This window comes from Falco rusticolus, chromosome 3 (assembly GCF_015220075.1).
Source record: "Falco rusticolus isolate bFalRus1 chromosome 3, bFalRus1.pri, whole genome shotgun sequence".
Taxonomy (NCBI): Eukaryota; Metazoa; Chordata; class Aves; order Falconiformes; family Falconidae; genus Falco; species Falco rusticolus.
Window position 1 is genome coordinate 102,136,631 of NC_051189.1, and position 13,768 is coordinate 102,150,398.

Consider the following 13,768-nt stretch of genomic DNA (forward strand, 5'->3'; position numbering starts at 1 on the left):
CAGTGTGACAAGCCTTTTTGTGGGCATCAAACTTGAGCTGCTTAATTTGTTCCACAGAGGAGATAACCACCAAATGAGCAAATTAGGGCATCGCTGCGTCCTGACATCTCCAGACTTCTGGATTTTTGCCAGAAGCTGTCTAACCTCATCAAAAGCATTTGAACTACAAGTGGATTACGTGTGCAGTGACAATGATAGCTTCAGCTGAAATATGTTGCTATGGAGAAACAGTTGATACAGCCTTTGGTGCACATACTCACCTGTGTAACCAAGGTGCAGTTAACAGAGAAATCTATAGCTTGTACATATAGAGAACACTTGATGGCAGTATTGGTTAAATGTTTTCTCACAGAGAGCTGTCAGTTTGATATTTTACCTTTATCCTTATGTTACCTAAAGGAAGGACTTGTAATAAAATGCCAGAAATCTTTTTCATAAGAAAAAGGTTGTTTACTTAGATCTTCCACATACATCCGGTATTTTTTTGTGAAATCTGAAGTCTGAGCTGCTCCTTCCATGTCCTGAAAGACTTTTTCCTCATTTTGCAGACAGATGACGTCTTTCCTCTTCCCTCACCCCAGCTGACTCCTATCAGCTGTTAAGTGGGATTAGCTGATATTTTTAAACACCATTTGTGTCTGCTGAAGTCATTTATCCTAAAACCTTTCTTAGTATGACACATTTACATAGTCGTATCTTGTAGTATGTTTATGAAGAAGAGTTTGGGATTTTATAATTTAGAGCTTCCTGTAATATTTCTCTTCTACATAACTACTTTGACCAATTATTACTCCCCCCCCCCCCCCCCTTACTCTGCATAAGAGAAGTTAGGTGTATTTAATACTGAAGTCAGCTTAAGTACTGGTTGTAAAAGTAAATACCACTGTGAATTTTGAGTTCAGAGGCCACTAACCAAAAATAATGTAATGTGAAATCACTGGTAAGATTTATAGTGGTGCTTAGAAAGTAGGACTAAGTTAAGGGCATTCATATGTATGGTTTGTTACAGCAAGTATATTACAGGATGTCTTTCAATAAATAATTGACAGAATATGTGCATACATCAGTGTCTGAAGGTCTCTAGTGCGGTTGGACGGTTAGGTCAACAGCTCTTTCCGGGTTCTAAGGTAGCACCTGAAGTAGAATGGGAGGTGACCTAATTCTTCAGAAATTCAATTTTAGATTTATTTTTAAAAAGAACTTCTTTAGATGCATGTTGGATCCTAGTGTATTGTCACTTCTACTAGGAACTGCAGTTTAACTCAACCTGTCTCTTAAGATTTGAGACTTCTCCAGTATGAGTGAGTTGCTTTTGAGCATTGCATCTTGTGATGGTTTTTTAACTTAACTTTACAAGTCTTGTTTACAAGTTTGCTTTTCAAAGAGACACCATGTAAAATCGGGTAACATGGCTTGATAAGATTGTGCAAAGATCCAGTCTGAGATACTGGAAAACAAACTACTGGGGGGAATAGTTTCTGCTAGGTAGGTCTACTGAATAGTCCCTCGTGATGTGGCAGTCAAAGGATAGCGATAGTGTCTTCACTATTCTTTGTTCAAGAATACTTAGTGGCAAACTGGGCACGTTGTCTAATTTATGAGAGTAAATGGAAGCTCAGTTTTGATTTGAAACAGCAAGTCATTGTCTTCAGTCTTTTTGACTTTACATTTTTAAACATGCTTACAACATGAGAAATTCATCAACATTTATCCTTCTGCAGGAATAACTTGTGCAAACTTCTCCAATAAAAAAAAAATGTCAAGAAAAAAAGATTCATTATCGGCACCAAAGCAGCAAACTATGACTGTAATTTTTCAGGACATGGTGTTGGGAAATGGTTAGGAATAAATAAACAAAAAAAATGAAAACCAAAAGTTTAGAGTAAATCTCAGGAAAACTTTAGCAGCTTCTGTATATTCAGTGAGTTTATACATAGACCTTTTCATCTCTCTGAAGTCATGGAAACTTGCAAAAAAATGCCCCCACAGAAAAGTGACATCATCTAACCCAATGCTTTTTCGGTGGTCTGCATTGACTTTTTTTAAAGAAGAAGCCACCAGCACTTTGGAAGGCATCATCAATTTGAAGCCTGCAGCTTCATGTTTAAAGGTTAATATCTAAACAGTGTACTATCTTCCTAAATATTTAAATATGTAGGTTGTGAAAAGATTTTTATTTTAAAGGTACTAGAGTTTTTCATAATGAAAGTTTCTCACTTTTTTGTTACTGAAAGCACTATGATGATTTTATTTTTTTAATGAAGTTAAATCTTAGCCTTTACTTTTAGCTTGGAGGGGTGTATCTGCATCTACTTGCTTTCTATGTAAAGTTTTTATTTCTTCAGACTTATGTTCTATTTGCAATCACAAGCCTATTAAAAGCTAATGTTTTAACTAATAGCATGTAATTTAGCCACTACTTGTTTGCTTTGGCATGGAGCAGAATCTCTAAAAAGGTTAGTGAATAGTGAATATTTAAACACAATATTAACATACTATTGCAGAAAACAAATGGTCTATGACAAATGAAATGTTACCTGCCATTTCCCAGAAACGTGGAAACATCGGGATTATGCTTGTTAGGTTGATTCAATTGCCTAGGCAACATTCAAAAGAAACCAAACATCTTAAGACATGTAAAGAACTTCTTTAAAAGACGAGTGCTGTTTTCCATATTGCTATTCAAGTAGTTAGCTTTGAAAGATCCCACTCTCTTAAGATGGGCTTTTATTTTTGTGCGTGCATGTCTGGTGACCTGTATCCTCTGTGTATTTTTAGCGAATTATCAAAGGGAAAAATATTCAAATTAATAACTCTTCACCAAAGTATCGCTGAAAAGCTCCAGAACACTACCTCATCTCTGATCGCTGGCAGCCAGGGTTTCTGTGTTCGGGCTTTTAGTTCAACTTCCCCTTTCTTACTGTTTTAGCTAGATAACACTACAACTGAGTACCTCATTGTGGTTTTACCATTTAATCAGTGCACTCCCGTCCAATTTAGTGTAGAGAGTCCCTGTGTAGTCAGATAATTAGCAGAAGAGAATTTGGTTGAGGAGAACAGCAACTTGTATGACAACTTACGTAGTTTGTCAAAATATCTGTGTGTACGGCAATAAATCTTTGTAGCTAATTCTCTCAATTCGTTATGCCTAGGTACTGCAAGGGTCTCACTACAGGGGATGATTCTACGAGTTTGCAGCAATTCTTAAGCATAGTCGGGTGAGTTAAGGTTGAACCTCTGTCCTTAACTCGGAATTTTCTTGCTTTTATGGGTTTTAAGTTATTCCAGTTACACATGAATATTAAATACATACAGGATCAACTTTTCAGAAGTGATGACTGATTTTTTAAAATTTTTTTAATTTATACCCTCTGTTTTTGAAGACCCAACTTAGTGTACTTCTGGGAGCTGGACTTCTAAAAGGACCTGAACATGTGTTCTGTACAAATCTCAGAGCTCCTTGAAAGAAAATTAAAGTTGGTCCTTAGAGCCTGTAGTCATTTTGAATTCCACCATATAAAATAAAGTAAAACTTCAAAAATTCATTCCCAGATAAGTGTTGACTGCCTTGTATTATTCATATGAATAATGACAAGTTGATGCTAACTTCATCGCAAATTCAGTAAAACGAAAGGTTCAGATTGGTGTGTAAAATGCCAGTTTCTCAGCAATTATGTGGCTGTGATCTGCTCATGAAGATGAACATCATTATTAGAGGCTAGGTTCAGAAGCGTGTGCATGCATATTTGTACACCCAAGTCATCATTTTCCTAAATAACGGCATTTTATCTTGCTTTAAGGTCAGCTAGCACAGCTGCTTCTGTTTTGTTTTTGGTTTGTCTTTTTTATAAAGAGTGTAGTCAGAAAAGTCACAGCAACTGGGCTTAAGTATTTCTAGGAATTCCAAGATACGTTCATTATATGTAAGTGTATTAAGGTAGCTATTAGTGGTACAACTTAAAACCTACAAATGCAAGAGCTCTGGCTGAAACCATCCCTTAACGTGCCCGTTGTGCTTAAGTATTGCAGCACATTGCCGACTCTTGTGAGACTTCTCTGCAGTTCCTAGGCATAATGACCTAAGGAGAGCATTTAGCTTTAAAGAACCACCTATATAGAGATAAATGTAAGTTGCAAAATCATGTGTATCTATCACCTGCTGTATCTCTTTCAGCCTAATTTATTTGGCTGTTACAGATTTAGTTATTTTAATTTCAGTTTTGTTGCTATGTTGAAAGAAAATGAGATGGGGGTTTTTAAAATTAATCCCACTGCATTAGTTAGAAATACTTGATCCACTGTGGTTACCTTTTCCCCCATATAATACCTCTTACCTTAAAATTGTCTCTTAAACTGCTGTTGCACAGATTAAAATAACTGAATTATATAGAACATAAACAAGGAACAAACTTCTTTAACGTTTTAATTTCTTCTTTCAAAAGGATTTTTGGACCCTGAAAAGAAGCTCTTTTCCCATCGGATATTGTCAAGGGATGAATGTATCGATCCATTTTCTAAAACTGGGAATCTTAGGTATGTATGTGGGTCTTATGCATTAAACAGAACAGAACAACAAAGAGACAGAACATGCTAAATATAGTAACAATTACTCCCTCTGTACTTAACATGTTTGCAGCCCTTTATCTGCCTCTTAAATACCAACACCATCCCAACAAACTGAGATGTTGGGCGTTGCAGCATTTCATCTATTTGATGTGTTCTGTGGTACTAAAACAGTAAGAACGTGAAGCAATGGCATCATGGTTTTTGACTCTGTACTTTTTATTCTTGTAATAACTTGACCATATTTCCACTTTATGGCTTATGATAGATTCATAGAATCATTTAGGTTGGAGAAGACCTTTAAGATCAAGTCAGCCATTAACTCAGCACTGCCAAGTTCACCACTAAACCCTAAGCACCATATCTACACAGCTTTTAAATATAAGACTTGTGTTGTGGGATTTTTAATTAAGCCAAAATTCTCAGTTTGAGGTTAATTTGTATTTGATTATCTAATATTCTGGCCTTCAAATGTGCTATATGACTAGCTTCTGTTCTCTAATGTTTCTTGAAATTAGGTCATCTAGAGCCTTGGATTCATATTCTAGTCTAAAATCAGGTTCTGATCTTTTTTCAGAGTACAAGGCCAAGATTTTTTTTTTCTAAAAGACAGATATGTTTAGTATTTCATAAAGCTAGATTAAAAATGATTGCCTCTTCCCCATCTGACTATATTTGCTGATGGGAAGCATTTTTCTTCTCTTGCTCCATTTTCATATGCATGTATATATCTTAAGTACTCTACCACCTCTTCCTAGGTGATACAAATATCAGTAATTTTTCCCACTTTTGTCTTGGATTGAGCGAGTCTACCTGTTAAAAACTGTTCTTGTGTCTATTTCTTATTTATATATAGATAGTATATTGACCATGTGATAGTTGGCATTGGGCTATTTGTCAACATATTTGTCAACTCTGAAAGCTAGACCAAAATCTTGTAAAGTTTTGTCTTTGCAGAGGTTTGTTGGTTCCTGCTTCTAGCCTTTAGGATAGAGATTTAAAAATAGTGGTTTCCTTTTTTTATAACCTTTAATTAATTCAAATATTGTATTTTGAATTCTGTAATTTTAATATTGCTGATTTTTAAGTTCATGTATAAGCGTGTCCTACAGACATGCTCATAATAAAACAGACCATCCACAGAAACTACTTTAATTGATAGTTCAATGATAGTTCATTCAATTCCTAAAACTGGACTCATTTTGTCAATGGTTTTGTTTCTTAGAGATCTCTTCCCGTGTGGGGATTCCATGGTTTGCATCATTGATGATAGAGAGGATGTTTGGAAGTTTGCACCCAATTTGATAACTGTGAAGAAATATGTATACTTTCAGGGGATAGGAGATATTAATGCACCTCCTGGATCAAGAGAAGTTCAAATAAAGAAGAAAGGTAATTACCTGATTTTTAAACTGCTTTTACAACTTTTTCCACTTTTCAGATGTCATTGATGTAAATCATTGTAGTAGTCTTACTAGTATTGCTGTTGTGCTCAGATGAGCAATCCTAGACTATTGCAGTTGGCAGAGCATGCTCCTCCAGCAGAAACGCAGGTAGCACAGTAAACCTGAACTGCTCTTGTTGGTGGATTTGCTTTTGATGGGTGCCCACAGCAAAAGTGGAGGCCTAGTGATAGCATTTTGACTGTTATGCTGGAGAGCTGATTTGGCAACGCATCAAGTCATTCAAGAACATGTAGAGGAGGGCAGGTTCTCTCTCCCCCCTCTGTATAAAACCAGGCAGTCTGTAGGGTTCTGCTTTTTGGACCCCTTCCTTGCCCCACTTTAAAGCAATAATTAATAAACTCTCGTCTTGCATACTGCTGAAAACAAATGTTTTGTGCTTTGCTTACGTCCCTGCCTAAATCATGGTAATTAAGTTAGTGTGGGACTTTTAGCACCTGGTGAATGTGGCATTCTGGCATTTGACATGAAACCTTACCTTCAGCAGTCACAGCAGCATGATACAGATAGTGGATTTAGAAGGTATATATCACTATGCTAGTATTAATTTGGGGTGAAATGTATTTGAAAGACAATGTCTAAGAAGGATTTGCAGGACTTTTTCCAGTTTAGCCAAGGTTTGTTGGTGGCTTGATTATTTTTTTTTTTTTTTTTTTTTTTTTGATTTAATGTGTGTGACAACACTCCTTTTTCCCTTGTTGAACTAGAGATGTCCCATGTGGAAGCAATCATAATGTACTCAAACTGAATCGGGGCACTGTGAGGTGGGACCTCTACACGTGACTGGTAGTGTTACTTGCAGGGCAGGGACATGCACGCAAAAGAGGGACAAAGTAGGGTGACTTCATCCAGTGTTCCTGATGAATGCCTGTGCGCAAATTTCAGGTTGTCTGGTTTGTTTAATTGTCATGTCTCCTCTGCAGACATCTGAAGACATATCCTAAAACTATTTTTCTGCCTTTGAGTCTATTACCCTGTTACTTGTATTCCAGCAGAGTCTCAAATAAACCTCAAACAGCATCTTTGTATTGCTAAAACATGTATATCTTTTCAAATATTAAAATACAGTTATTTTGTTTATGAAGAATAGGAAATACATAAAAGCCACAGAAGTTAATAAAGGCAGTTCTTGTAGTTCTTGGGATTGGAACCTTCTGAGATGAATTCTGCCCCCTTTTTTTTCTTTTTTTTTTTTTTCTTCGCAGCAGTAGTTTCATTGCCCTGTAAAAACTCATGCTAGAAGATAAATCCTTTAATGCTTGCGTGGTTAACAAATAATTACTTATGACCTGCGAGAATTTTTTTTTTAAAAACAGCTGCTTACACAGTTTCTTCGCAAAAGTAAAATGTTAGGTTTGCCAGTTCTTTCTAGTAATCATTGTTACCTGAAGTATCTTAATGACTTTGAAAAGCCTAGTTGTCACTTCTAAACATAGCAAAGTCTAACTGCATATGTAAACTGTGTATTTAAGGAAAAATAAAGATAAATTTTTTATTAAGCTTAAAAATAAAACAAACCTGAGAAAATACTTGTGTTTTATTTCCTTCTTTCCTGTGTCTTAGTAAACCACTCTACAAAACCAGAGGCACTGGATTCAGCAGTGACATCAGCAAAAGATGCTGAAGAAATAAAGAACGATATACGTGTAGAAGAACAAAGCAATGGTCTCAAGAAAGCTACAAAGGACACTTGCACCACAAATGGGAGTACGTCTGTAAGCAGTGAAACATCTGACTGGGATATGAACTCCCGTGATAAAGTTAATGCCCAGGACTCCTTAAATGATAGCACTGATCACAAAATGGACAATGAGGTCACTAATGATTTGACAAATACAAAAGAATCTCAGAGTTCTTCAGAACAAGTTGGTGGAACAGTGATAGAGAAGCAGCAAACCCAAGAGAAGACAACAAATGACTTGGACTTTGAACTGTCTAGTGACAGTGAAAGTGATGATGGTTTGGATACCAGAAAGTCATCTACTTCTGTATCAGACAGTGAGAATGAGGAAAAGAGAAGCTGGAAGAAATCCAAACAGACTGTGCAGGATGAAAATTTGCAGAAAGGGAGTCATACTGATGCAAGTGAAAAAAAGGATGGTCTGGTGAACCATTCTGGGGACACACAATCTCTACCCAGTGAAAATATTCATGACAAAACTGATCTTGAAGCACAAGAGGAAGGTGAACAGGAAAGCCTTTGTGATTTAGGAAATGGGTGTGCAGACAAGAAGGAAGCTGAAACAGAGTCTCAGAATAGTGAACAGTCTGGAATTACAATGGGGGAGTCCTTAGACCAGAGTATGGAGGAAGAAGAGGAGGAGGATGATACAGATGACGATGACCACTTAATATACCTCGAAGAGATCCTTGTGCGGGTTCACACTGATTACTACACAAAATATGATAAATACCTGAAAAAAGAGATTGAGGAAATTCCAGACATCAGAAAAATAGTACCAGAACTGAAAAGTAAAGTGCTGGCAGATGTAACCATAATATTTAGTGGACTTTACCCAACAAACTTCCCCATTGAGAAAACACGGGAACACTATCATGCCACAGCACTTGGAGCTAAAATTGTGAAGAATCTAGTACTGAGTGCTGATGATCCTGACAAAGCAACGCATCTCATTGCGGCAAGGACAGGTAGGTATAGAAGGCTTGAGTCTTGCATCAGCTTTTTTCCTGTTCGTTCATGCCTTGAGGTGTTTTTTGTGTAATCTACTGGCTTTAATGTAACTGAGATTAGAATTGAAATTGAAGGGGAGATTATTCCTAAAACAATTCAGAAGCATTTTTTAAAGGCTTTTTTGCTGCTTTTTGATCAAGTATGGCTTTTATTTGTTGAAAGGTGGAGCCTCTGGTGTAATGTGTCATATCTCACTTCTTGGTTAAGAGTAGGTGATACTGAGTCTTTGACTGTTGACGATATTGAATAGAAACTTTAACATTTGTGTTGGATAAAATTTTATAATGGTCTTTCTGTAAGGTTATAGCAAGACTTCCTCAGTTTCTCAGATTTCACCTCTCATGGTTCAGTTTCATTTTGTATGGATTATCTTAAGAGACTGGAATCTGATGATACCCTGTTACTGCTGCATGCATAGCCTTTATGTGTTTGTCATGGGAGATGTAAGAGAGCTTGTCCTAACTTTTGATACATCTTTCACAAAGCTACCTGGTTTTACACAGCTTTAATGGATAGGAATGTACCATTGCATAGCTGCCACAGAGGAGCTGACAGGCCACCATTAGCTTCTGGTACACATTTTTTGTGTGCCCCCTGATCCTTGGTTCCCTCAGTGTTGGCCTTTTTGAAGTCATGTGGAATCTAAATATCTGATAATCAAAACCATGAAATCCAACAGTAAAACTGCATGTTTTAGATTAACTAAAACTCCTAGGTTATTTAGGACATCTTTAGATGTCATGAGCAAATCTGCCATCTATTGGATTATTTTCTTCTTGACTGCTATTCATGTAAGCTTTCAGTACATCAGCAGCAGCTCTGTTGCATTGGCTTATAAACAAATGGAGTATGTTTTCACTGGTTGTACTGAAGATATGTATACTTTTCTCAACCTGTGTGTGACTCAAGAAATATCTTGTTCCATTTCTTAAGCAGCTGATCAGGAATAATTTCTTCCTGTCAAAGAGGCAGTGATAAAAAAACCCTCCCATGTTTAGTGACTAAAAAGAGAATGTTGCAGTTTCTTAATTTCTACCCCTTGAACTATGATTAATGTTAAAAATCTATGGATTAAACCCAGCCAATTTATTAGTATATTGTGATACTCTAATATCAGCTATTTTTTAATGTATCATCCTGAATAACAGTAAGGCTATATATTTGCTAGGTTAGTGTAAAGTTACCTCCTTTTCCAGTTATCTAAATGTACAGTTCTAGTGACAAAAAGCACAGGTAGCTCTTACTAAAATGTTGGTAAGGCCAGCTGTAGTGAGGACCTAGTCAAGAAGCATCAGAATAAAAGTTGTACCAACAGACCTGTAGTGAAGTAGCACGTTTGTGTTAATTGTCCTGACGCAGATATGTATTTAAGTAGTGACAACAACCTAAAAGCCAGGAGAGGTGGAAATTGGTTTCATTGAAATTAGCTGGGATTCTGATTTGTGAAGGTGTGATAGTTGAAATAGTGAATGAGAAGTGTTAAAATCAGTGGAAGCATCAGTTTGGAACTCCGTAGTTTAACTATAGTTGCTGAACAGCTCTTAAAACTGCAGGAATAGCCATACTTATCAGCAAAGAATTATGCAAGTTTGTCATATTTCATTGAAGACCTGATAGCTACCAATTTAACTTTAATGTTTTTCCAATTTCAAATCTCAAAATGCTTCATTTTGAAGCTGCTTTGTTTAACTTGGAATAGATAGCTTCTAAATGTAGTTGTAAATCGGATGCAATTGTTGTGTGATGTGGTAAAAATTGATAGGATCAATGTAAATGAGACCGTCCCAAACATACCCATTTCTCTAGAAGGAAAAATGTTGGGTAACATGTTAAGGTGCACAGCATGTGGTAATGAGAAGCAGTTGAGGCTTTTTTTTGTTTGTTTTCAGAATGTACAGTTCGAGGGGGGTTGTATGTTTATATAGATACATATACACATCTCTGTGTTCAGCTTTTATAAACAAATTCTTTACTACCTGCATAGTCTTTGCAAATCATCCATTAATGTAGATCTTAATACAAAAAACTACTTTAAGTTTTGGTTGCATTACGCTAATGTACTTTTACAGTATTTGAATTGATTTTTTTTAACATTTTTTAAATTTTCTGTGTTCTTTTGAAAAACTTTTAAATTTCAGGGTGCTTCATATTTCTCAGATTTCATCAAGACCTAGGTTGTCCAGAATAGTCCTATAATGTTGGTGTTGCACTTGATACTTGAAACATATTCAAATATTGCCTGCTAATTAAAACAAGATATCACAAGAATACTATTCCTGATTTACTGGGGTGAAAAAAACCTTTGTTGTCAGTATGTAGAAGCTGACCCCTTGCTTTTAGTAAGAATTGCACTAATTCTAGAAGAGGTAACGTGGCAATCTTTGCCTAATGAGCAAGACTAGTGTCATCTTTCAACATCACTTAATAATTATTTTCTGTAACACTGTGAAATAGGGGAGTTTAGACTGAAAAAGCTATAGTCTCCAGTAACCCTTTTTTCTAAGATTCTCATGGATTGCTTGTGGTTCTAGTTTTGTGATGGGGTTTTATTTCTGGTTTTTCAAATGAAAACTATATATTCTCTGCTTAGATGGGAGTAGTTATGCTGCATCATCCTAATTTCATGAGGGGAACTCTGAAGTTTAATCAGATTTTAAGGACATAAGTTGCATTCTGTCATAGCTGGATTTGTGATTATTCAGCTGTCGACATTGTTTTCATACCGATTCTTGTGCGATTAGAAAGTAAATTCTACCAGTGTCTATTACTGTCGGCAAGCCATACAAGTATTGCATCTCTGGCTCTCGTGGCAGACATCTGAGTGTCTTAATTGCTGGTGAAAGGGAAAACAAAAGCATGTCCCTTGAGTTTTATTCAGAAGTCAATGATCTGAGACTAGATAATGTTCTACTTTTTTCTCTTTTTCTAATGTGTTTTTCAAAAGGTGATTTTAAAACTTACGTATCAGTTCAGCATTTCTAGATCACCCCAGTAGTGACAGGAGACTTAGGACTCAGGCAAGCAAGTTAACTTACATGTTTACTTTGCATGAGCTGAGCTGTAGTAAAAGGCATATACTTAATCCGCAGCAGCAGTGGAATACTGTTAGCTTTTGAGTTTTGAAGACAAAGGAAATAAAGGGAAGAAGTCACCCCCAAGGGCTCTGGACTGGTTGGTTTTCCCCCTAAGAAGTGACCACATCGTATCTTGGCGTACAGAGTGAACAGCTAGTGAATACCATTTTAAAGTATTTACAGCATCTTTCCCAGCCTATTGCAGTAAATAATAGAAATTTCTTTTGTTCTTTGTATATACGCATCTCTTTCTCTGCAGATAGGCAGCTTTTTTCTCTGCAGACACAGATACTCTGAATTCTGAAAATAAATTAATTCTTGTTCTTGGGGAAAATCAGGATTTATTATTTTTTTTTCATTATATGGGGACGAAAATACTATCTACCTGAAATACTGTAAAACACAAGGATCTTTGTATCCTCTAATCAGTCTTCATAACTCTGAGTGACTGAGAGGAGGCTGCCCTATAGCCCTTCCCACTTACCTGTGGAATACCTAAAACTTCAGTTTTTGAAACATGTGCTGTTTGCTTTCAGCAGCAGCACACTGCACTGGATGGTGAGTTGTTACAGCTGTGTACACACTTGGCTAAGCAGTAACCACACGGTTTCATAAATCTTGTTGTGTTCCTTCCTCAGCTGAAGATACAGATGAAAGATCCTGTGGTTGATGTTTATATTGAGTTTCTGCTGGGGAAGCAGATAAAGCTGTTCAGGTCACTGAAAAATTATTCTAATGGGGTAGGAGCAGAAATACGTCAGTTTAGGCCCTGGATTTTTCTTTTCTTTTTCAAAATATGTTTAATTCTATGTGTGTTCCAGTACTTTGAAAGCTATGTGGGGATAATTTCCTTACTTTTGGTGACTTAGCCTGTGTCAAGTTTTGCTTACTATCATTAAATATCAGCTTGCTTAGAATACAAATTGTACTATGAACTGTGGCTTCTTTTGTTCTTCCTCATCTATCCAATTAAAAAATGCTTACTCCTGAGTCTGGCTCTGAGGTACTGAGAGAAGAGAGAAAGCTGCCAGCTCCTGAAGTCTTGTTAGCCTGGCCTGTGGCTTGCTGTGGTATCTTCACTAGACATAGCTATGGTGTGTTCACAGGTATTTTTTCAGAATATTTTCACAGGGTATGCCTTTAAAAAAAAGGGGGGGAGAGTCCATTTAAGCACTGCTCCAAACTCTGGTGCTGAGCAGGTAAGCCTGACGCTTCTGCTGGTAAAGCACAGTGCAGTGTTAAAGCTGAGCTGTAGGCATGGCCTCGGAACAGCACATCTATCACCATTTCATGGTCACTGGATTCTGGTAGCACAAAACATTGAGGTCTGTATGACTTGTCTTAGGTTAATGTTGTTGCAGAAGAGCTTTTGGATTTGGTCGTAAATCAAGATTTATGTATCAAAATGGTCTGAAGACAAATGCACTTCTAGTGATGAGATCTTTCCAAGCAGTGTCTGCAGCCTGGTTACAAACTGCCATTAAGGGCTCTTTGGCGAGTTGGAATTGGGAATTGGTGGCTGCTACTCAGCATGTACTTGGGTTTGTCCTGGCACAGCTGGAACATGCCTGCTGCGTTCCTGGTGGGTCAGAATGAATTGGAGGGTGCCAGCAGCTGAGTGCTCACAGGCGTCTGGCCCCCAGGAACAGGTAGAGCTAATCCAAAGCCAAACTCCCTGAAAGGCGTACAAGGTGGGCACCACTCCTCCAGCACCCTTTTGCCCTGCAGGTCTCCCGATTGGGCTGCACTACTTGGTAATGTGAATGGGGCCAAATAATGCAGTATAACATTTCTTTTTAGTCTTCATAAACATACAGCTGAAGTTTCATTTTTCTATGTTGCTTGAGTGCCTAATGTGCTCCATATTTTGGAAAAGACCAAATAAACTGCTGTAGTGGAAGAGTGTGTCCTGGAGAACAGCTGTAGGAGTTTATCACTGCATTATTGATTTTCGTCACTTTTTTTAGTAACAAATT

General features: G+C 37.1%; 1 protein-coding gene across 1 annotated transcript in view; it reads left to right on the forward strand.

The window, feature by feature from the left end:
• The window catches only part of CTDP1 (CTD phosphatase subunit 1), a 111,474-nt gene that overhangs the window by 24,188 nt on the left and 73,518 nt on the right, over positions 1-13,768 (forward strand). The window contains exons 6-8 of the mRNA XM_037379542.1: positions 4,443-4,533; positions 5,789-5,955; positions 7,590-8,675. Coding sequence (XP_037235439.1) covers positions 4,443-4,533; positions 5,789-5,955; positions 7,590-8,675 — 1,344 coding nt within the window. The remainder of the gene's footprint in view (positions 1-4,442; positions 4,534-5,788; positions 5,956-7,589; positions 8,676-13,768) is intronic.